The following is a 26,646-nucleotide window of genomic DNA, read 5'->3' on the forward strand; positions in this document are numbered from 1 at the left end:
TGACAAGATTTCCAAAAACAGGATTTGCCTTAAAACACACGCTTGAAACAACACACACACAAAAAAAAATCTTGCAAATCACCAAGCCGAGGAGTGAATTACGATCACCAGCATAAGCATACACTTAGCCTGACTTACCAAAGACATGTCTCTTCATTATCACCTCAATTATGTGTATCAGAAACAACACAAAGTAATTTTAACTTAAATTTAGGTCTCTAACTATAGCTTAAAATGCCTTCACACCATGTATAAAACTGGATAGAAAGAAACTATGTGCATAAAGGAAGACTGTTACTACTCTTCCTAGGAATTGCCTACATATTTTGTAAGGCTAGACAAATTGTAACCAGATTGGTATGTTATCAAGGATAAAATGTTTGCAGATGACTTCTCTAATACCTATTTAATTTCCAGTAAAATATAATTAAGGAAAAAATATTAAATTATAATTTAGCCAAAAAGGAAATGTAGCTGAAAGCTCCTAATTCTTGATATGCATAAAAATTATTTTCCCAATCTAAAAGAGGTTATGATGACCTTGGTAATAACCAATACGACTTATGAAAAATGTATGTTGCTATGCATTTCCAGAAGATTCAGAAGGATCTTTAGATTTCAGTGGTAATATTTTAAAAAAACAATATATAGCTATTTGGATCTATAAAGCATCTATGTGCTTTATACACACACACACACACACACACAAACACACACTACTATTGTCAACAAAAAGAAATTGTGTACGATTAAAGTAACATTTCTTTTATCTCAAAGAAGTTGTTATCAGTTTATTAGTTTATCTTAAAATGATACAATCCTGAGAGAAAATAGGTAAACATCAAAAAGATGGAACACTAGAAGATACGTCTATTGACAATAAAATCATTTAGAGTTGAAATTTAAACTCAATCACTTCAATCATGAAATACAAAGACAATACTACCACATCCCCACACACACACACCACTACAAGGTACATAATATGGAACTTATTAAAACAAACCACTCCACTTAAAAATGTTAACATTCACTGGGATGTTAAAACTCAAAACCCTAGGGTAATCATACAAAATTCTTAGGTTTAATTCTTACTTCTGTACCAGCAAGTTAATTCTTAACTTATTTTGTACCAATTCCTTAACCTTTTTAAAAAAGTTAGTCTATGGGGAGGAGGGGAGGGAAGAGTAGTAAGGAAATCACTTTTTGTTTGCTTGCTTTTAATTTTCATTTTGAAATAATTTTAGACTTTTGAAAAGTTGCAAAAATATATAGAGTTCCTACCTGCTATCCACTCAACTTTCCCAATTTCTGTTACTGCTCCTACTACTGCCTCTACTACTACTCTACTAAGAGGTAACATTTATTCCAAAGTTAATGAAGTGGCAGGTGCTGTCAAATAGGGAATGTCACATTTATTTTGTACAATGCTGTAAAATGAGGATTAACGTCTTTATTTCTTGAGAAAATTAAAGGACCAAAAGGTGAAGAAACATGTTGCAGGTCACAACTAGTAAATGGCAGAGCAGGGATTTAAACCAAAGGCTAATTCCAAAGTCTGCGTTCTCATCCACTAAACTATCTAGACCAATTTGAACACTTAGTCATTTTATTGTCTTAACCTACCATCTAATTCCAAGTATAGGACTTGGATCTCTAAAGGAATTGTAAATAATAAAGATTTCACTTAAGAGTCATAAATAATTTCAGGAACATAACCTATTCAACATTTTTCTTATCTTTACTACAAGTAAAGGACATTTCCACCTGGTAAGAAATAGCTCCTTCTCAGGTTATTGAAAAGCTTGTGACTTATGTTAGGCAAATCTTCCTCGCTACATTATTTCAGAAATTTTTCTTTCTTTTAAGCTCCTACTAGATTTTAATCTACATGTAAAAATAGGAGTTTATACTTATTAGATATGCCTATCAATAGTAGGCTTAAGAAGCACAGAAGATAAATAGGCCAAGATGCATTAAATACAATTTTCCAATTTTAAAACATACAAATATATTTTCTTTTATTAAAAAAAAAATGTATGAAGGGGTACTTGGGTGGCTCAGTTTGTTAAGTGTCTGCCTTCAGCTCAGGTCATGATTTCAGGGTCCTAGGATCAAGCACCACATCAGGCTCCCTTCTCAGCAAGGAGTCTACTTCTCTCTCTCCCTCTATGTGCATGTGCTTGAGCTCATGCGCGCTCTCTATCTCTCTCAAATAAGTAAATAAATAAATAAAATATTTTTTAAAAATGTATGAAAACAGACCTATAAAGAAAACCTATGCGATGGTCTGCTTACCTTGCGAGCAAAGTCCCCTTTCCCTTTACTATAGGCTTTGTTCTCAAGGAAATCATACACATAGTGAGCCAAAGCTGGAGATGCTTTCATCATTTCAGGAGTTAAGAGTAACTAACAGGAAAAAAAAAAAAAAAGAAGAAGATATCTTACATGGATACAGTACTGGAAATTAACTCTTATCTATAATTTTTTTCCTGCTAGAAAATTAAGAATGTACAGAATTTTAATTTTGCATTTAAAAAAATTACACAGTTTATAAATAAAGCATCAATAATTCTATGACCATTAATAGTTTGGTGTATATTCTTCCCATCTGCTATTTTGACTTTCAGTGTATCTCATGTGAAAGCTGCTCAAATGTGTTTACTACAGTAGTCCTTTTCTCCATGGGGGATACATTCCAACCCCCTAGTGGAGGTCTTAAAGCCACAGATAGTACCAAACCCTACATATACTAGTTTTTTCTATCCATACATACTTGTGATAAAGTTTAATTTATAAATTAGGCAAAGACGGGATCCCTGGGTGGCGCAGCGGTTTGGCACCTGCCTTTGGCCCGGGGCGCGATCCTGGAGACCCGGGGTTGAATCCCACGTCAGGCTCCCTGCATGGAGCCTGCTTCTCCCTCTGCCTGTGTCTCTGCCTCTCTGTCTCTCTCTGTGTGACTATCATGAATAAATAAATAAAATCTTTTAAAAAAAATAAAAATAAATTAGGCAAAGAGATTAACAACAATAACTAATAATAGAACAATTATAAAAACATGTGAATGTCGTCTCTCTCTCTCTCAAAATATCTTACTGTTCTGTACTCACCCTTCTTGGGATGAAAAGGGATGATAAAATACCTACGTGGTTAGATGAGGTAAGGTGAGTGACATATGCATTGTGATGTGGCATTAGGCTACTACTGACCTTCTGACAATTCATCAGGACAATCATCTGCTTCTAGACCATGGCTCACCATGGGTAAGTAAAACCACAGAAAGCAAAGCCACAGATAAAGAGGAGACTACCGTAGTCTGTTTTCAGGTTTTACAGCTTATACTACCAAGACCCACATCATCCTAATTATAAAGTTAGCATTAATAGAAAGTACATAAAATAATGTGAACTTACTACTCCTCACAACTGTTAATGACATAACCTAAGGTTCTACCTTAGTTCCTTCAATGGAATATATTTTGACACATAATGAGTTCATTAGCTATAACGTATATAGTACAGCCACATTTAAAAGATACATTTATGGCACCAGATTTGGGAAAAGGTGATTATCTTTTAAATCTTATAAATAATTGATACAGATTTTTATACAACTAAAGCTAGCACATTAAAAAAATCAAAGTGTCTGGGGTGCCTGGGTAGCTCAGTTGGTTAAGTGTCCATCCAACTTGATTTAAGCTCAGGTCATGATTCAGTGTTGTGAGACCAAGTCCTACATTAGGCTCTGCACTCAGTGTGGAGTCTGCTTAAGATTCTCTCTCTGTCTTTGCCCTCCCCCTCCCCCCGCTTGTACTTGCTCACTGTCTCTCAAAGTAAATAAAATCTTTTTAAAAATTTAAAAATCAAAGTGTTTGACAAGAGTCCTACAAAGCATATCAGACATTCAACTTTAAGTCAGAAGGCAAAAGTAAATAGTAAGAGATTTATATGTTTTGCTATCTTTTCAGGAAATAATAATGCCATGGAATTACAGGTATGATTATAAGCAAACCAAATCAAATTTACAAATGTCTTCATAAATGTTTAAGAGAGAAATATAACCTTCCAAATAAAATATCCAGTATAGCATTAGCTAAGTTTCACTACATACTAAGGCAGAGTCAGCAAACTTTTCTATAAAGATCCAGATAGTAATTACCTTAGGTTTTTTTTTTTAATTTTTTTTAAATTTTTATTTATTTATGATAGTCACACACACAGAGAGAGAGGCAGAGACACAGGCAGAGGGAGAAGCAGGCTCCATGCACCGGGAGCCCGACGTGGGATTCGATCCCGGGTCTCCAGGATCGCGCCCTGGGCCAAAGGCAGGCGCTAAACCGCTGCGCCACCCAGGGATCCCCTACCTTAGGTTTTATGGTCCATTGTGTCTTTGCTGAAACTACTCAACTCTGTTGTAGCAATGTAATAAATAACAATAATAAACTAAATGAATGGCTGTGTTCCAATAAAACTCAATATAACATATGGTGAACTAGATTTGGTCTGAGTCTGCAATTTGCTGATTCCTGTTTTAGAGGGTGGAGTAGGGATCTAAATAATGGAACATTATATACCTGGGCTAAAGCCAGGTTTCCCAGATGAAAAACACCAGATGAAAAACCTTTACAAGTCATTCATTAGTATAAAAAACTATAAAGTGATATTATTATTATTATATCTGGCATTTGGATACATGGTTCTAAAACAAAACTTTTTCTAGGATAAGTAACCTGTGAGACAAATTTTGTTATTTCCCAACAGAAATCTACATACTTATGATAGTACATGTTAAGAAATAGTCCCTTGGATCTCTTCCTTTTTTGAATTATCCTGTAATTTTAGAAGCCTTAGACTCACTGTGGACTACAGATGGCATTTATCAGGAATGAAAATCTGCTAACTTTGGATATACCTCATAGAGCTACTATATACTGAATAGGAAACATTTATCTGTTTAGCGTACCATAAAACATCTAGACTTTATAGTAATGTAGAAGATATATGTGGGCCTGTGTGTATTCATTTAAACCTGAAGTAACAAAATCCCAAGCACTCAGTGTCCAGAAACTTCTAAATCAGTCAATAAACAGAGAATATTGATAAATTACCCAACAGTATGCATGTGTCATCTGACATGCTACTGGAAAGTGGTTACTAACCCACTATCATATTAAAATGTTAACAAGGCAATCTACTGTACCTGTATGCTATATTAAAATGAAAACCTATGGATAATAATAAACATGGACTTACCTGCAAATATGCATTTAAATCCTTTTTTCTTTTTTCTAAAAAATCTCTATCCATATTATTAAAAGTCTTTTTACCAGGAAGCTTCAATATGCTTGACAGATTTTCAAACTAGAAGATAAAATATATTCAATAATTTTAGCTTTTTACAAAAACAGAAAAGTATTTTCTAAGTAGCAATTCCTCTATATATCAAAATCATCTTTAACTGGTTATTTTATAATATATTTTATTATATTAAGCAAACATCAGAAAATATGTCCAAGCACAGTTCTAATGCTATTTATTTATAAAGGAGTACTTTCAATGAAGAATGACAAACATGGATAACTGCTAAAGATGGATAATGTCCCCATGGGATTTCATTTGAACACTCTAATTTTGTTCAAAATTATCAATAATAAACAGTTTTAAAAATATTCTCCAGGATGCCTGAGTGGCTCAGGGGTTGGTGTCTGCCTTCAGCTCAGGGCGTGATCCCAGGATCCAGGATCAAGTTCCACATTGGGTTCCCTGTGGGGAGCCTGCTTCTCCCTCTGCCTATGTCTCTGCCTCTCTCAGTGTCCCTCATGAATAAATAAATAAATCTTTAAAAAAATTTTTTTCCTTAACACTTTGACTTGTGAATAAAGTATTAGCAAATTAATTTTTAATGATCAAAGATCCCTGAATTCCTGGCTTGTTAAGAAATCTAATTAAAAAAGTGTTTTTTAATACTGATGACTTCCTATCAGTTAATCATTAGAATAGCTAATTTAAAAATAAGGCAAATTTCAAAGTATATATTACAGTTTTACCACAACTTTGCATATAAACAACTATAGTATAACACTGACACTTCTTCCCCACCAAACACATGAAAAATAAACTCAGAGACTACTAAGAAAAAAACTTAAAAGCCATTAGCATATATCTTATCTTTGTAAGGCCACTAACACTAAGTATACATGCTCTAGGTTTGCATTTACAGACTCAACGTTTGGGTGCACCTTCAAAGGTCCATATATATGTGTCATGCCTTGCTAAAGCACAGATTTTAACTACATCAGCTACTAACATGGCATTGGAGGAAAATCATTTAGCTAGTGACTGTGCCTAGCCAAAAGCCTCATAACTGAAACTTCAAGCAGCTTTGGAGTTTTTCCCATGTGATACATGTCCTGAAATGAAACAAACTTTCTAGAACTATCCTTTGTTTAAAATCATCAACAATAATGGCTCTGTAAAGAAAATTCACTCCTGGTGCAGAGATTAAAGAGGAAACGAAAAGGTATAGGATAATTTTCATCCCCAAACTGTAAGATTCTGAAAATACTAAATGGAATGGCAAATAAGATGGTTGCCTGGAACTGTAATATGAATAAATTCATTGTATGTTATCCATAAAAGGTAAGTAGCAGCAGTTCTTTTCTTTCAACAAAGACAAGAAAAACAAAAAAGGAAAGTTGAAATTTACAGGGACTATGTTTACAGATAAAGCACAGCTAAAAGGCAAACAGGCTGATTCTTATTTAGCATTTTGCTTAAAGCTACATTTTCACTTAACAAGCTTTGTTTTTAAATTCTTAAGCTCTAAGCAATCTAAATACTTAAGTAATCACACACTACTATGATCTAAGAGGGAACAAAGTCAAAACCACTTTGACTATACTGAGCCCTTACAAAAATAAATTCACTTTATTAATTTCATTTAATTTCTGATGCTGTACTGAAAATGGAAATTTCTGTATAACTGTTCTATTAGTAAAGTTTTTCAAAGTATGTTTTCACTTATATTTGTAAATGCGTAAACATAATTACATTCCTAGACTAGAAAATTTCACATTAGATCAAATTCCTATTGATTTGTAAGTAAATAAAATTACTTCTTAGCAATTCAAATTATCTTAAAATTTTTCATGTTTGGATAAAGTGTGAGGATGGATACATAAGCAGTGGAATTTTAGGATATAAAACAGGTAATATTTAAAAATTAAAGCAATTATTTCTTCAATATGGAATAGAAATATTCATTCACCTCTGCAAACAAATCAAGCTAAATATGAAGAAACAAATCAACAGATATTGATCTATTCAACAACAAAACTAGAATGGGTATGTCCAAAGTTTTTTAATTTCCTTATGAATATAATTCAAAATAGTCTTTTTCATATGTGCTTCTAGAGTCAACACTAATCCATTTTTTAAATTTATTTATTCATGAGAGACAGAGAGAGAGAGAGAGAGAGAGAGAGAGAGAGAAAGAGGCAGAGACACAGGCAGAGGGAGAAGCAGGCTCCATGCAGGGAGCTCAACATGGGACTGGATCCCGGGTCTCCAGGATCAGGCCCTGGGCTCAAGACAGTGCTAAACCGCTGAGTCACCCAGGCTGCCCAACACTAATCCATTTTTTATCACTTTTAAGGCATAATACTTTATTTCACTCTATTCACAGAATATGTTAGTGAGATTATCATGGTACCAACCATATTTTTTGCACTATCTTAACTGAAAAAGGTATTTTCTGATTACTCAAATAATACAGTATCATTTCAAAGCCTCTGTCCATTTAAATGTCATTATCATTATTTTAAGAACAGCTACATACTTAAAAACCTTGAATGAAATCAAAGATTTTCAAAAGTTAAAATAAATTCCATAAATGATATATTCCAACTCATCTGGTAATAATAGATTTTTTCAAAGTTAAAGAAAAAAGTAATTAATAAAAAGTAAAACAGAGAAATACTTTGTTTTCATTTGTTGTCTTAAAAGGTCCATATACTTCTATAAAACAAGAGGGTTGTATTTCTTAAGAATTAAAAACATCTGGTTAATGTTAAACTTAATTTAGGTTGTAAATAAAACAACTTAATGGTCAAGGATTTAACTGTTACACTGATGGATAAAGATGCCATTTAAAATAACTATAACTAGGGACGCCTGGGTGGCTCAGGGATTTGGCGCCTCCCTTCGGCCCAGGGCGAGGTCCCAGAGTCCCGGATCCAGTTTTGCATCGGGCTCCCTGCATGGAGCCTGGTTCTGCCTCTTGCCTGTCTCTGCCTCTCTATCTCTCATGAATAAATAAAAATCTTAAAAAATAAAATAAAATAGCTATAATTCAATTATGTTGCCAAAAACAAAAACACAAAATATCCTGTAGTGATTGTCCCTATTTTAAACCAAACACCTCTGCAAAGCACCATACACACACATACATGTGTACACACACACTTAAAATCATAAATATACATTCATTTTAATTTTCCAAGGAAGACCACTGATATTTTGTCACTAGTCTACAATGGTTAGCACTGGTTAAAGATCAATTTATTGGTTAAATGTCTGAAATCATTCTAACATTATGTTGATTATATAAAAATTCTTACCTTATTTTCTTTTGCTTTGGTCAGTGTCTTAGCATCCTCAGAACTATTTAGAATCAAATACCAAATCAGGACACAATGTAAAGCACACCAACTTTAAAGGCCTCATTACCTGTTCAGTGATCCTCATATGGAAGTCGTGAAAGTCACTATACCGACGATAGGTTTTCCACATCTCCTCACTGTTAAGATTGCGCCGGTGTACAGTAATGGCATATAATGCATATGTCTTGCCATGATCATTACAAACGCCTGCCACAGCATATGGGTCATAGTCAGCATATACTAGTCATTTAAAACAAAATGAAGAGGAACAAAACACACAAAAAGGAGGAAGATGAAGAACAAAAACAAACAAAAAGAACATGAAATGAAGAAGAATTTGAAATGATAGACTAAGATCAAAGGATGTCACCAAAGGATAAAATAGATTCCCATCCTCTGTACTCACATTTACAAGATTTTACACATGATAACTACTTCATAAGTTTATGATGACACTACAAACCACATAGTGATATCTACTTTGGACTCTCTTCCTCAAGAGCTTGTACCTATTCTTAGTTATGATACCACACCACTACCTCATAATATAGTAGTATTCTTTAATAGAGGAAAAAATAACAGAAACAAAATCTTTCGTACTAGCCTTCACTATCCAGTTGTATTTCAATTAAAATCTCTTCAACTAAACAGAAAGCAAAAGCCAATGAATAAGATTTTATACACATTTATGGCAAGTCTCTTTATTGTTTATAATATTCAAAAATTTATTAGTCATTTACTAGTCATACAGTGTACTTCATTCTGGAGATTTTTTTTAAAAGCATTTTCCTACTGACTTGTTACAAACTACTCACGTGAGGTAATCTCTAAAATCAAAACCTGTTCCCATTTTGTACTAATCTTAAGAGACACACTTTGAATCATTTTAATTTTCATTCCTATTTTTCCCTCTTCCTACCTCCTTCTACTTAGTTTACTAAGTCTCCACTTATCTATATCTACTCTATTTCTTAATTCATCCACTGACATCAATATCAATCACAATATATTTTTCTATGATTTTTTTTCATAGTATTGCATTCTTGCCTTAGGTTTTATCTCTATTTTTAACATCACACAATCACTAGAAAATGGTGGACTCTAGACAAACCCGTGCTGGGAATCAAGACAAGCTTTCAATTTCTTGTGGATGACAAATACCTTTTCCAGACATGATCTTAGCATTCTTTGTTTTCTCCTCAGACACTAGGCGAAGTTACTTTAGCCTCTCTTTCATATCAAACTATGCTTTGTTACTGAGGACTTCATGCGAAGGGTTGGGTTCCAGCTTACTATGGCCTTAATCCATACTACCTCTTCAAAATGTGAGGGACATGAAAATGCTATCAAAATCAAAAGAGCAGTATTTATGCTCCTGTGAGCTCCTTGGCTTCAACTCCACTTCACCTTCCTAAATTTATTTTTCCTCGTGGTCTGTGGCACCTGTAGCTTTCTCTCTTTAGCTATTTTTATTTTCCTGTTTCCAGTGTGTGGAAGGCAGGAATTCCCATAGCACTTTAAACTACCATTCTACCACAAGTATATATTGCTCTTCTAATAATAAAAGATCCATAATTGTGTGTATGTGTGGGTAAAGTGGCCAAGTTTTGGAGCTAAATATTTTGTGTTTTATATATAATCAGGCAAAAAAAGGCTTGCATATAGCATCTTAGTAAATTATTTTAATAACATAAAAACTAAAAATCTATACTGGCAAATGCAATTTGGGCAGAAGTCTCTTTTAAGCTTTCATCAAAAAATTTTTTAAGATTTGTACTTTCTACTCAAAATTGTCCTTTTCTTTCTAATATCAGTGTTCCTGATTTGAACAAACATAAGACTAGGGTAGGGACTGACTTTGATCACCTCGCTCTCTGAGGCTATAACTATAGGCTATAACCATAGGCTATAACTATATAATAATGTTATATAACTATAACATTATTTATTACTCACTGTTCATTTCTTCCAGTCATCCTTCTCTCAGAAACCTATGCTATGTAGAACAAACTGCATAAAACCTTTTCATCCTGTAGAGAACTAGGACCACTCAATTGGATTAGCATGACTACAATAGTTTTATCTGTTGTGTTCAAGATAGGTTTGGGGAAGGAAAACAGAAAGCAGAAGCCAATTAGGCAGCAATTCATAACCAATTAGAAGCTAACAAGAACAAGGAGAAGAGAAAGAATAGAAAAGAAATGAAGGGAAGAATGTAAGAAAGCAGTTTGAAAAATAATAATCAGATTTATCACAAATTGATGGGCAGAAGAGCTCATGACTAGGGTGCATGCACAATAGGAAGAAGAGTAAGATTGTGCAGAAGACAAAAAGGTAATTTGATTTTTAAAAAAGATAATGAGGTTGTATATACTGATAGAGATGATGTTAAGATATTATTGTAGAAATACTATGTTTTCATTAGGACACTGTTACAGCAGGTGATGTAAACTATTTGTCTCTAATCCATAATCAGATAAGAACTAGGACCAAAATTTAAATCAAACTCATCACTAAGGACATTGCTTAATTTAGCTAATATTTTTTAAAGCAAGATTCACAAAGAAGAGAATACGTGCTAGTCCATGGACCACTCCTTGATTAGCCCTTCACTAGACTCTAAGCTCTACTTCCTGTAATAAAGAAGTTAAAAACAAAATCCAGACTCAAAGAGACTTTGGAGTTCAACTGGTCAAATATTTATTTGAGCAAGCACTAATATATAATGTCCACTCATATATAATTACTAATGTAATTAATTAGTCCCATAATAACCCTATGAGGTAAATATCATTATTATCATTCCATTTTATGGATGAGGACATTACAGAGAAGTTAAGGAACTTGCCCAAGGTCACCTATTAAGTGGCAGAGCTGAGGTTTGAACCCATGCAAATGAGCAAAAAGTTATGTTCTTAACAACTATATTATGTGCCTCTTTGGTATTTATACATAATTTATTTGACAGAAATAACAATTTATTAAAAATACAGTGCTTCCATACATTTTAAGAAGCTTTAAACACTTGTTGAATAAATGGACAAAGCAGCTGGAAAAATCACAACTTTCAGAGAAAAGAAAAGTTCTACATAAAAAATATAGACATGAGTATCTTCCTTGAGACATAAAGTTTAAGGTCTTCAAGAAAGAAATAAAGGACAAACACTAAACATCTGCAGTTTAAAAAGACTTTCATATTTGGAAAACTAATGAAGAAAGATTTTTTAAAAGAACTTTAAAATTTCAGGAAGGAAAAGTGAAACAACTATAACAAAAGCTAGAAAGAAAAGCAATAAAACCTCTGGTTTTATTGACAAAGTTGTTATCTAGTAACCTTTACAAGAAATGTATGCACTGACTGTAAAGGATAAAAGAACAACTTAGACAGCAATTATAAATAACTTATGTCAGAAATATGGCAGGGAACACAATGCGAAATGAGACTCCAGCTCCAGGGGAAGCAAAAGAAAACAGAGATATTTAAAAAATGCAAATTATCTTTTAAACTATACTTGCACTATAAAATCTCTTTTTAGTTACCTAAACTGTAAGCATGAAATTGAACTGAGATACCTCAGTATGGTAACATTTCAAATGTAATCTGACAGACACACTCCTATAGTCTGGAAATAGTGAGAAGTTGGATACGTAAGCCACCATTATCTACTACTCACTGGCATTATATAATAACCCATTGGCAAGGATGGAAATAGATTCTTTTTTCAATTCACTAACCATTTTGCACGTATGCTGAGTCACAAAATTTTAGAGGTTTCTCACCTCATCCAAGCATTTCTTAAGCTTCTGTAAACTCCTATACAAAAGTTTCATTGACCCACTTATCTAGTGTGACTCTGCATATATAAAAAAAATTGACCTAAAATCTGTCCCAAGCTATTTAAAAAGAATTATACAGACAATTATCAACAAGACACAAACAAGAAGAGGAAAAGATTGGGTTTCAAGAGTTTATTAGCAGTAACAAAATGCTTAGAATTTAAAATTTTCCAAATGTTAACAGTAAAAACCTTAAGAGAAAGAAGGTACACAAGTACATCATAACATATACACAAAGTACTATAAACATGATATAAAGTATATATCAAACCATATATAACAAGTAAATAAACGCAGAATTTAATGAAAAACATGCTGCAGAAAAAAAATGTAACTTAAAAAATATAACTACAAAACAGAAAAAATGGTTTGTAAAAATAAATGTGGAAAATAATTCAGGAGTAATAATAATAATTTTTGAGTAATAATTATACCACAAAGTCTCTTACCAGTGTCTGAAATGTAAGCATGAAGTTGTACTGAGTCATCAGAAGCTACATTTGAAAGGTCATCTAAAGACTTAGAAAAAAAATTTTTTTAATATTTTAATTTTATAGGAAAAAAGTGTTAAAGCATTCTATATCATATATACCTTACTCATCTTTAGTCCCATGTAGAGTTTATACTATTTGTATCCCTCTCCCAATAATAATCCTCTCTATTTATACTAACAGTAGAGAGAAAATCCACAATTAAAAAACTATAAAACAAAGTAATTCAGAAATCAACTTAGTACATTGATCATTTCTTCCTTCATTGCTTATCCATATACCAACATTTGCTGCTTCTCAATTATATTCAATGCAGAACAAGGAAAAAAATATGGATAAAAATAAGCAGACATGTTCTTATCATTTTTTTAATGTTGAAGTATACTAGAGCCAATTCGTTATTACTTAACATTCTTGTTAATTTAGAAATAATTTTAGATTCCTTATCTATAAAATGAGCATAATAGTACCTACACATCATAGGGTTATGAAAGAATTAAACAAGAAGACATGTAAAACATTTATTAAGACTGCCTAACACAAAAAAAGTTACCTATTATTATGATTTCTTATAACATGAAGTGAATCCAGAGTCTAAGACAGATTTTAAATAATTTTCAAAAATAATTCCACAAACAAAATTATTACTGAGTTACCCAAAATGAATCTTTTTTTCAACTATGGCCCTTCAGTTTAAATTTAAGACTTTTTTTGCCTCATATACACATACCCACAAATACTCAGAAGGGCACATAATGACAGACTGCACAGAAAGAGTTAACTTGAGTCACCTATATTTATAATAATAATAATAATATCATTATATATTTGAAGTTACTAAGAGGGTAAATCTTAAATGCTCTCAATACAAAAAGAAATGGTAATTATGTTGTGTGATGGAGAGGTTAGCTAACCCTACTGTGGCAACCATTTTGTAATATCAAATGAATATGTTGTACATCTTCAACCTACAAATGTTTTATGTCAGTTATATCTCAATAAAGCTGGAAAAAAGTAAACAGCAAAAAAGAGTTTACTTGAAATTGTTCTCCTAGAAAGGACTGCTTCCAAGCCTGGCCCTTGGATGACATCTAGGAATTTAGAATTAGGGAAGGTTCCCACCATTCTTTAACTGCTAAGAGTGGTTCACCATACCTAAACTGTTTGTGTAATTGTTTATGCTGAACACCTGCTTTCGGAATTTTAGTATGTACTAACCAGAGATTTGCCTTTGTGACCTACATCCAGTGAAAACCCTGGTCACTTAGTCTTAGATAAGCTTTCTGGGTAGACAACATGTCACATGTGTTGTCACATTCATTGCTGGAGGAATTAAGTTAGTCCAACCTGATTTTCATGGGAGAGGATTCCTGGAAACTTGTACCTGGTTTTCTCTAGACTTTGTTACACGTACCTTTTTTCTTTGCTGATTTTGCTTTAAATCCTCTCTCTCTGATAAATCCTACCCATGAGAGTCTGACTATCCTGAGGCCTTTAAGTCCTCCTCTTAGTAATCAATGAATATAGATTCATTGGGGCTTGGGGACCTCTGACACACAGACATTATAAGATTCAGACATATCTTACACTTCAAAAACCACAGGATCTTACTAGAAGAGTCATTTAAATAGCTTAAGTGCAGCCATACATATGACATAAAGCCATTTAAATTAAGGCAACTGCATTCTAAGAAGAAAGCCAAAAGAGTTTTTCTAGTGAAGATTGTTTATTAAGAGAAAAAAAAATGGCAATAACATACAGATATCGACAGTATTTTCCTGGTCAAGTCAAGGGGACGAATCATTAAATTAAAATAGTTCAGGCTTCACCAGTGATACCCTAAGAGACTTCAGCTAAATCAACCAGTTCTTCTTGTACCTCAGTCTTCCCAATGGTATAATGGTGTGATGTTTGCTCTACAACTCTGTCAGTTTATAAAATGAATTATAATGCTTTGAAAAGAAGCAGAGTGTGCTTATTTTTAAGTCGTCATATGATGTATAATAAAACAACCTTTGCTTTAACATTACAGAGGAAACAGAATATTCCACAAAATTTAGATTGTTGTTTACTATGATCTTCTTCCAATTAGAAGCTATCACAGAGAATATAAAACAATTGTTTTTCAAGATATACTTTTGTTATTACTATTATTGTTATTGTTAACCCTCCTTGGCAGGTAATATTTCAACAGCTAGCTACATGCTACTCTTTACTTTAAACATGTTAGCATCTTATACTATGCAATCCAGTAATTATTAGAAAACTTTATATCTAAATGTCTTTTTAGCACTTAAACAATTAATAAATATTATTTTCATTAAATATAGTAAAACAATCCAATGAAACATCTCTTAAACATTAGTCCCAGGTATAATGCAAATGTAAACATAAAGTAGATTATATAAAATAACAATTGGTAAAATAATATTAACCACACTCTGATTTAGAACTATATTATTTGATAAAAGAAAACTGTGATTTCAGAACAAGTACACTAATGCTGTCCTGAAATAAAATACAGTGTGTAAAGTAATCCTTGGGTTAAAATTCTTGAACTGCTTGCAAAAACATAATTTTTTTTTAACATTATGCTAAGGCAAAAAATGAAAATTCAGATTTACTGTGATAATCCACACAACTACAATGGCACTGCTAGAAATGTTTATAATTTACCTGCCAATCTCAATGAAAAATGAGTAAGTTACCACACATTATTTTCTTTGCTTACTATACTGGAAAAAACTACTATGACCTATTTTTCAATCTTAAAACTACTTTTAAAGTGCAGCTATCCACTAAAATTTGTCTATATTTAAAAAGAAAGATTGCAAAGGAGTCCAGCTACTTAAAAGCTTAAATTTAATAGACTTATATGAGTAACAAAATACTGCATGTCACTGACCTCAAGTATGACCTTTGTCAAATGAGACTGCCTGGTTTATATCACTACGTAACAAAGGAACTGCTCTTAGGTGAAAAGGCATTTATTCCAAATATGGAACAAAGTAAAAAAAAAAAAGTGTTACTAGTGTTCAAACACTCCTACAAGTACTACAAATGTGAATACTTGAAATTTCAAATGAATAAAAAGTTTCATATTTGGAAATTTTCTCACATAATGATTATTGCTAATACTTCCTTCATGCTCTACAAGTTATTCCTTTTTGTGATAGGGCTATAGATTATAACAAACATACGGTAATGATACCAAATGATTTAAAAAAATATTTTAAATGTTACATCATATCTGATATTAACACTATGGCTGACTGCTTCAGTGTTTTGTTAAATGTACTTCATAGACTAATAAAACAAAAAGGTTATTTTTTGAAATAAATATAGCAATACAGAAGACAACATAAGATAATGGACCTCTAAACCATTCAGCTATTTAAAAAGTCTGAAAGAAAAAGTAATGTGGGTAGAATGAAAAACAAAGCAAACAATCTCTTTCTAATTGCCCCCAAAAAACTCTGGACTAAAACTTCTATTGAACAAGTATTTCTTCTTAGCAACATTTTATGAAAGAAGTTATTCATGACAGGGATGGATATATAAAAGAACTGAAATATTCATTACTTCACACTTCACTTTGAATGTATAAAATGCCAATGACAGCTTACATGCTAAAAATATATCATTCTTAAACCCATAATCATAAGATAAAGTTGCTTAATTTAATATAAGGGTTTAAGATTAAATTTTTTTTTACAACTTGAACTGGTTACAGTGTGCACTTTAAGAAATACCTGGAAGTTTTCAGATATCCTACTAATTTTATATTTCTTTTCTACATACAAAAAGAAAAAACTAATTTCACTATAAACATTTATATGTCACATTTACTATCCAACATATCACTAATCAAAAAGTAATTTCAAAATACTAAATATTGGGATTGAAAATAATGAAGTCACCTTTTTATCAAATACAACTGAATTACAGGTGACTTAAGCACATTTTTAAAAATGAAAATAAATTTCAGAAGCTGTTATATATGAATTTAACATTTCTTTTAAAGCAAGTAACTTATAATTAATGAGAGCTTCTAATATATCATTTATTTATGTATGTTAAAGTTTAACTTTTATAATATTTTCAAATCACTTTAATAACTAAGTTATTTAATAATACTTACCAAATTTATGCTTCCAGTAGGAGACCCATTAAAAGATTCTGTGGGAAGGGATAGTCAACTTAGTATACAGTAAAAAAAAACTTTTGAAAGAGTTGTTTTTTTGTTGTTTTTTTTTAATAAATTAATTTTTATTGGTGTTCAATTTACCAACATACAGAATAACACCCAGTGCTCATCCCGTCAAGTGTCCCCCTCAGTGCCCGTCACCCATTCACCCCCACCCCCCGCCCTCCTCCCCCTCCACCACCCTTAGTTCATTTCCCAGAGTTAGAAGTCTTCATGTTCTGTCTCCCTGAAAGAGTTGTTTTATCTGAGGTTCAAATACCAAGAATGAAAGTCACCCAAGCAAAGACATAACAAAAAATCAAAGAAAATTGTGTTATACTACTCCCAAATACCTGCTAACCTTTAAGCCTCATTTTTCTGAAAGCCACAGATTCCAGAGAAAATATATATGTGCCTGATTTGCACATGCCCCCACCAAATACCAAAAATAGGTGTTCATGTACAGGAGAGCAATTATTAAGTATTTTATCCTTATAGTATATCATATGAAGTTGTCTGATACAATGTAAACATGAGGAAAACACTGAAGAGTGAAGTTCATTAGGAAATGTTACAAGAATGTTGATAGTTCTGTCTCACTGGATTAAGAAATACTACAATTAAAATTTTTCTTTTGTGCAAAGAATAAAAAGATTGGTTTATATACATAATATATCTATTATGTCCACTTATTCTTGGTAGTTTGGCTCAAAAACATTGTAATGCTAGATACTTAAATCAACATTTAACTAACAGAACAAGATATATAAAACTTCATATGTAATGCCATTTAATTAAAAAGCAAGTAGAGATCATTTTTAAAAGTAATGTTAGAGAGCTAAGTCTAAATTATACATTATTAAAATTAACATCTTTTCCCTCAGTGTTTTATTCTGTATGTGAGCACACGAAGTTACCAATCATGATGTCCCTCTGTTAAAAACAGTAATATAGGGTACCCCTGGGTGGCTCAGTGGTTTAGCGCTTGCCTTTGGCCCAGGGCGTGATCCTGGAGTCCCGGGATCAAGTCCCGCATCAGGTTCCCTGCATGGAGCCTGCTTCTCCCTCTGTCTCTCTCTCATGAATAAATAAATAAAATCTTTTTTTTTTTTAAAGTAATGATATATGGTGAAGCAATATTCATATACAATTTAAAGTTACTGTATGGCTTCAGAACTACTTAGGAGATTATTTATGAATCTGGATCTCTAAATGTGTCTTTTACAAAGAAGCAGTTGGTGTTGCTTTCGAGTTTCAATAACTCTAAATGCCAAAGATCATTTCTTGGTTTCTCAGACCTAGGGTCACAAAAAGTAAACAGGAAATTCTACCAAGGATTACCCCTTAGTTAATAGTAAGGCGATAATTAATATGAGCAAATAGTTCTCTATCCTCCTTATTCAATTATATACCTCCTATTTCCTTCTGTGGTCTGCCTACCTCTTAAATCTTTCCACCAAAGACAAATCAAGGTAAAAGAGGAATCAGAAGCAAAACAAGGTGTAATTTACTTTTGTTATCAACAATATGAAGATCCAGAAATAGAATCTAAAATCAATCTAGGCCCACATTTTGTCAAGAATTTGAGAACTGTCTATAAACACAAAAAAAACAAGAGAAAGTACGATTTGATACGGTGAGAAAAATAATGTGATTAAAATTAAACAGGAAGCATTATTTAAATATTTTTTAAAAGAATCTGTGACCACGTTTTAGCAAAGGAGAAATACTAATCTGTTATTAAATTTTCAACATCTTAATTTAGTGTAGTAACTAAACTCTGTCATTCATTTCTAGAGATTTAAATATTTTACAATTTATATTGGGCTTCAAGGCATTTTTTATCTTGCTTAAAACATCATTTTTTGGTAAACAAAATATATATATAGGAATACATGTACACACACACACACACACACAAAAATATGTGCGTAAGCCACCTTACCTCCATCACCATCATCTGATCCTCTGAAACTAGGATCTTTTAACATATCCAGCTCAGCTAACATGCGCACATAAAGTGCATTCTGTCTGAAGGAAGGATAAAATCTTTCATCTCGTAGCATCAATTCATAAACCTTATTGAAATAAATCAAGATATTCCATCATTAATAGAGATAATGTACTACTTTCCAATAATAAGATTTCACCAAAAGCTAGGAAGAGGCCTAGCTATAATGAATCATTATGGTTCCATATCTATGAGGCCAGCAATAAGCCTACATCACAACATCACAACTAATGATTTCTCCACTAATTTCACCTAATGTACCTAACTGCATTGAAAATGGTCCCACTGAAATACAGGTCACATGACAGCTTATATGTATAATGTTCCAGGAAGTAGTGTTCTCTATGAAACAAGTTCACATAAAGGCTCCAGGAACAGACTAAAATAAATTTAAGTCAGGTAATTTACACATCATCAACTCATGAAATTCTTAAGACTATTTGTCTGATCCTTTAGTCAGATTTTCTTTTTCAGATTTAAATAACCCAACATAAGAATTTTCCTCATTTGTCAATTAAATAAACAAAAAACTAGCCTACCTTTTTTGTAAATGAGAAGTGTTAAATTATCTTTTTAGTTACCACTATATTTTTATGTTTCAATAACCTTTTAAAAAATGAATTACATGCATATAATATACATTTTTTTTTCATTAAGAAAGATTTAATGATAGATGCTATATACAATACCTTCCTTTGAATGTCATCAAAGATTTCAGGGGTTGGATCTTCATGATTCAAAGTATCTGCTAATTTTGCCACCAAATAATCATCAACGGTAACTCTTGGAGATGCCTAACAAACAGAGAAAAATAATAGTAATGACTTTTTAAGTTTCTAAATACAAGTTAATTCTTTAGAGTAGAAGAACTACATAATGGACCTATATTATTGAAAGTAATTGGTAAAAAATCCTTGGCTTGTAAACACCATGTAGCTGTTTAAGGAGGCTGAAATAACCAAATCTTCTTGTCATCATGTAGTATTAAAGTAGATGGGGAGACAAACATGGATTTAAATCTTGACATTTGCTTAGTTACCTCTCAAAAGGCTTCATTTCCTCAATCTGCAAAATGGAGATAATCCACCTATGGTTATTGTGTAACCATATTAATATGTAACCATAAGGCATACTAGCAGAGTGTATGGCACACAGGAAACCATGTCATGAGGAATTAGAGTTTAATATCCAGTAGTCCTGGATATGTATTTAACAGGATTGCCAAAAGAGTAAGGCACTTGTTACTTACTTAACACTAGAAATAATCTTTTTAAATAGCCTTTGAAGAGACTACCCTTCTCTTAAATTTGGCTTTATTATGCTGCAGCAAAGTTCCAGTATGATATGGGAGGGCAAAAAACATAAAAAGTTAATTTCTTCTAACAACTTCCATTTTAAATTGCATAATATGACAGATATGCCCCAGAAATATAAAATTTATTTTTTCAGAAATATAAAATTTAATGTTCAATGTGAAAAATTTCTTTATTGAAAGAAAAAAATGCTGAAAAGCTAGAAATATCATCATCTTCGGCATACCAACTTCTGAATTTTTAGCTCTGAAGGCTCTGGAGAATAAATTAGTGATAAGGATGTTAACTTCTAAAGAAACCTGCACAAGAATGCATTGTTTAAATAATTAAAATATGCTACCCAATAGAATATCCAAGGAAAAGAGTGGATAAATACAGAAAAGGGAAAAGATTTAAAGAATAAGTAAACAGCAGAGCATAAATATGTAGGAAAAGGCCTATCCAATGTCTAATGCTCCCTGGTTCATCCAACATTCTAGTTGGTATACCCAAGAAGGTTGTGTGGTGGGTGGGGTTTTTTGAAGGAGGAAGGGAAGGGTTCTTATTTGTTGTTTGTGTATGGGAGGATGTGATGTGGTGGTGCGTATGTGTTTTTCCCTGAAACAAAAAAAAGAACTGAACAACTTCCAAGTACGTGACAAAAATTAAGGAGGAACTAGTGTTAGCTAGTTTTGTCCTTCCGGTTGCCCTCCAAGCTCATGAAACTCAGTTTCTAGGAAATAAGAAGACGCAAATTTGAAAAATCATAACATTTTACATTTATTTAAGTTTACTTTCTCCTATAGTTTCAAATATATGGAATAGGATTAGGAGTCACCCTTGTATAACGTGACCAACACTTTTAAAGAGTTATCCTGGGACACAACCAACCAGATCTCCCCCCCTCAAAAAAAGTAATAGAGGAAAAAAAAATTTTTTTTTTGAGAAAAAATATTTACATACTTTCTTACTACTCCAAAATTATTAATCTGTATTCTGTACTTTTCTAGACAAATGTGGTTAAGCAAAACAGCAAGAGCACTAGTTAACAGCAGCAATTAGTAATTAATAGGACTAATAATATTTGAGAAAAGCATAACTATTTTGGTTTTGTCCTTCAATATACAATTTAAGCTCTTTATTTTCAAGTTAATAGGTAATTAAATATTGTAGGCTATATTATTGTGTATTGTTAAAATGCATAAATGTAAGACTTTTTAAAAGGGTATATATCTGCAATAAGACTAAATAGGTATTATCTACATTTAATTTAAAAAATTATTTTCTTTTTATTCCATGATCCCAAAGAATATTTTTACTTTTCGTGTTTCCTTTTTTAACAATACCTCTCCGATCTGCCTGGAGACTTCAGGACATCAGTTTTTTTCTTTTTTTTTAAACCAAGTGGTATAACTGATAAAATCAAATACAAAATTCACTTTGACCTCTAACTCTGTTCTTATGTCTATATCACATTTACTTCCCTTATCAGTTCAATGTGATGACATCAAATTAAGTAAATATCCTTTCAGTAAAATCATTTAGGCATAGAATAATGAGATTTTACTTACTAAAAACAGCAAGTTTTTAGACCAGTAAATCCAATGCATCTATGAATTTACCATATAGACTATCTACGTCTAAAAGGCCCATTTTCTATGTCTAAAATGCCTATTTTAAACATTTCAAAGTCTAATGGATGTCACTAAAAGTTATACCTCTCTTTCTCAAGGAAAATGGTCTTAAAACACACAGATCATTTAAAGTTGTGACAGTGAAGGTAGATTCCAAATAAATATAGTTTTAGTAAAGAAACTGAGAAAATCTATTAAAAGCCAGCTGTCCCTTTCTTGTGATATTTTTTTGAGTTCTCAGCAGTCTCATTTCAAAAAAATTAGTTATTTTTTTCACTATATGATTTTTTTAAATAGCCTACACATATACAATTCAGATCAATCTATCCTTTTCAAGGTTCCTTTTAGCCTCTTCAAAGATCATTTAACAGTTCTGGGAAAAAAAAAAAAAAACATAAACTTGTTTACCGTAATTCTTTTCACCATATTTATTTTTAATCTATTTTCAAATTAGGGGACACTATTCTTAACCCATTCTTTGAAAATATGATATTTACTGCATGTCAAAATTTTAGCATCTTTTCTATGGCTGGCAACAATGATAGCCATGTTGAAGCAAATGTCTAAAGAAGTTATTTTCTGACATTTTTATAATGTCAAAAATATCATTGTTTCTGAATGTTTTCAAGAAACTAAAAACTGACCAAAAAACTCCACTATGAAAACCTCAATATCACACGTAGGTAAATGATACCCTATTTTAGCAGTGTTGTATAAAAGAATATAGAATATATGATATGTAGCAGGTAAGATGTTTTCATTTTCTTTGGTAGGAAGTTTATGGACTGAAAGGGAGTTTGTTAAAATTTACATTTGTACTGTCTGCTAAATATGTAAATATGTAAGTAAAGTTTGTTTTATGTTTTCTGCAATTTATTAAAATCTTAGAAATCAAGAAGATATTTAAAACTCCCATTTTTCTCAAATCAAAGTACCTAGTAGAAACGGGAAATATACTCTTGTTGCCACAATCTGATAATAACACAAGATACTACAGAAAGCATGATTGCTGTAAGATCTGCAAGAGTAAGTTCTAAATTTCCAACAGCCAAAACATGTTATCAAAACTTCTCTCTTGTTTATACCTATAGGATGTTTCAGTTGAAAGCTGAATCATGAAATATAACTCTTTATAGTTCATTTGCAAAATTCAGTTTCCACGTTTGCTTTTATATCCCCTTCTCCACTAAGACCAATCCCAAAATATGTTTTGCACATCATGCAGTATGTTTTTTTTTTTTAAGATTTTTTATTTATTTAATTCAGAGAGAGAGACAGAGGCAGAGACACAGGCAGAGGGAGAAGCAGGCTCCATGCAGGGAGCCTGATGTGGGTGGGACTCGATCCCAGGTCTCCAGGATCACACCCTGGGCTGCAGGCAGCGCTAAACCGCTGCGCCACCGGGGCTGCCCCGGTCAGTATGTTTTATTTTGGTTATTTACTCTCCCCAACCCAAGATATATGGCTCCTTCTATTTGTCATTAAAATGACCCAGTCGTTTAGTCTTCTTTTTTGGCAATGTCTAGGTCATGCTGATATTGGTACTGTCATCATTCTCATTTTCATTATTCACACTTTTAGGAAACATGGTTACCAAATTCGTAATGTTAAATTTATAATGTATCACAATACACAGAACAGGACAGGAAAAGTAGAAGACAGATTGTCAACATTCATGGTAACAATGCACTTAAGCCATACACGGAGTGCTACACAATGGAGAATCCATTATTGTGAACACCAAATAATGGCTGTCAATATTAGAAGGGAAAAAGACAGCAATTACTACCAAAGGTGGAAAATCCATGCCATAGTCATTTGACACTAAAATATTGCCTTCAGAAATATCAGAAAGGGACACAGAACATAAAGACTCCTAACTCTGGGAAACGAACTAGGGGTGGTGGAAGGGGAGGAGGGCGGGGGGTGGGGGTGAATGGGTGACGGGCACTGAGGGGGGCACTTGTCGGGATGAGCACTGGGTGTTATTCTGTATGTTGGTAAATTGAACACCAATAAAAATTAATTTATTAAAAAAAAATATTGCCTTCAGCCCTGAATTCTGGAACCATGAATTGGTTTTGTATTTTTTTCTCATTCTTCGCCATTCACTGCAAAAAAAAAAAAAGGACTTACTGTGTCCTGGAAAAGGGTTTCCCAAGACTTAGATGACTTTCAATGCTTTAAAAAGATACTAACTTTAAAAGAATAACAATTAAACTTATAGCTGATTTCTCACTGGAAATAATGAGAGCCAGAAAACAATGAAACACTATCTTTAAAATGCTGACAGAAGGGCACCTGGGTGGCTCAGTGGTTGAGCGTCTGTCTTTGGCTCAGTTGTGATCCCAGGTGGGATGGAGTCCCAGATCAGGCTCCCTGCAGGGAGCCTGCTTCTCCATTTGCCTGTCTTTCTCTCTCTCTCTGCATCTCTCATGCATAAATAAATAAATCTTAAAATAAAATGTTGTAAGAAACTGACTTAAAAACTATTAATTTTTTATTTTTCCAATATTAACTGTAACCCATACTACTGGACTACATACAACAGAACTGACTCTATAACCTACTTTAAAAATTAACATAGAAAGACTTACATATATACACTAAAACTGAGTTTTTAAATAGCAGAAACTCTTGAATGTGTGCATGAAGAAACATGAACAGCAATATTCAGAAGTATAACAGAAAGCAAAGGGAAACAAACCAAACTGCTTATAAATATTTTCAAAAGTAAATAAACTCTTGTGTATCTGTATGATGAAATACTTAAATGAAAATGAACTACATTTATATAAACCAATATGCATAAATTTCAATATAATAAGAATAAAAGCAATGCATATAGTATCATTCCATTTATATAAAGGTTAAAAAACAAAGCTAAGCAATATATTGCTTTAGAACATACATGTATGGGGGATCCCTGGGTGGCGCAGCGGTTTGGCGCCTGCCTTTGGCCCAGGGCGCGATCCTGGAGACCCGGGATCAAATCCCACATCGGGCTCCCGGTGCATGGAGCCTGCTTCTCCCTCTGCCTGTGTCTCTGCCTCTCTCTCTCTCTCTCTCTGTGACTATCATAAATAAATAAAAATTTAAAAAAAAAAAAAAAAGAACATACATGTATGGTAAAATGATATGGCAAAGCAAGTGAATAATTACAGGAAATTGGTTTCATTCACCAAGTAAGGAAAGAGGCGAAAATGAAAGGTGAAGAATGTACTAAGGATCTTCAAAACCACAGTAAATGTTCTATTTCTTCAGCTAGATAGGGAATATAAATGTGTCTGTTATATTATTACTCTTCAAAATGTAAAGTCTTTTAAAAGTATGTTTCATACAACAAAAATATAAGCAAATGGACTAAGCAGTTTTCAAATACAATTCACACTTAAAATTCAAATACAGTTTTGGTGCTAGTATGTATAAATTAAAAGGTATTATAGCATAACCATTACAAACACTGGAGTGTGAGGAATTTTGAGGACTGTTGTATCCATATCGATGAAAGATACTGGTCTGTAGTCTCCTTTTCTAGTTTATTTTTTAGAAAGATTTTTTTTTAATGATTTTATTTATTTATTCATGAGAGACAGAGGCAAAGAGAGAGGCACAGGAAGGAGAAGCAAGCTCCATGCAAGGAACCCAATGTGGAACTCAATCCCGAAACTCCGGGATCACGTCCTGAGCCAAAGGCAGACACTCAACCATTGATGCCACCCAGGTGTCCCTTCTTTTTTAGTTTAAGGTAAAAATGTAAATTGCCATTTTGCGATCTTTCTTCTAACTAGGCATTTAAAGCAACATATTTCCCTCTAAGCACTGCCATAATTATTTCATCCCACAATTCCTATACATTGTGTTCTTATTTTCAATCATTTCAAAATACCTTCTATATTCCTTCTAATTTCTTTTTGATCCAGAGACTATTCAGAAATGTGATTTAATTTTTAAATATTTATAATTTCTCAAAATTCCTTCTGTTAATTACTAATTAATTCTACTATGATAAAAGGACATACTTTTTAAGATTTCAATTCTTTTAAATCCAGAGTTGCTTTATGGCCTAGCAAAGGCCATTGTCTATCCTAGACAATGTTCCACGTGGGCTTGAAAATAGTATGTATTCTGCTAATGTTAGGGGAAGTATTCTATAGAGGTGCTAGGTCTAGTTGGTTTATAGTGTTCTTCAATTCTTGTATATCTTTGGTCATTTTTCCCTTTGGTCACTTTCTATTAATTGTTCTATCAGTTATTGAATGGGTATTGAAATCTTCAACTATTATTGTTGAATTGTCTATTTCTCCTTTCACTTGTGTTAGGTTTTGTCCTATGTATGTGGAGGTTTTGCTGTTGTGTTTAAAACTGTTTTAACATTCTGATCAACTGACCCTTTTATTATTATAAAATGTTCCTCTCTAGTAACAATTTTTCTTTGAAAATCTATTGTTTACTATTAATACAGCCACTCCAGCTCTGTTTTGGTTACTGTTTGCATCATCTTTTCTCATTCTTTTATTTTCAATCTTTTAT

General features: G+C 32.5%; 1 protein-coding gene across 9 annotated transcripts in view; it reads right to left on the reverse strand.

Annotated features, from left to right (window-relative positions):
* SNX13 (sorting nexin 13) overlaps window positions 1–26,646 on the reverse strand; it is a 116,909-nt gene that overhangs the window by 14,054 nt on the left and 76,209 nt on the right. For 4 of the 9 annotated variants that reach the window (XM_055314526.1, XM_055314529.1, XM_055314528.1 and 1 more), the window contains 7 exons: window positions 19,877–19,981; window positions 19,122–19,254; window positions 17,132–17,169; window positions 12,949–13,018; window positions 8,730–8,902; window positions 5,256–5,363; window positions 2,299–2,409 (listed from right to left, as the gene is read on the reverse strand). In XM_055314526.1, coding sequence (XP_055170501.1) covers window positions 2,299–2,409; window positions 5,256–5,363; window positions 8,730–8,902; window positions 12,949–13,018; window positions 17,132–17,169; window positions 19,122–19,254; window positions 19,877–19,981 — 738 coding nt within the window. The other 5 variants (XM_055314527.1, XM_055314535.1, XM_055314534.1 and 2 more) reach the window with 3 other exon arrangements.

The sequence above is a fragment of the Nyctereutes procyonoides genome, unplaced genomic scaffold (genome assembly GCF_905146905.1).
Source record: "Nyctereutes procyonoides isolate TBG_1078 unplaced genomic scaffold, NYPRO_anot_genome, whole genome shotgun sequence".
Taxonomy (NCBI): domain Eukaryota; kingdom Metazoa; phylum Chordata; class Mammalia; order Carnivora; family Canidae; genus Nyctereutes; species Nyctereutes procyonoides.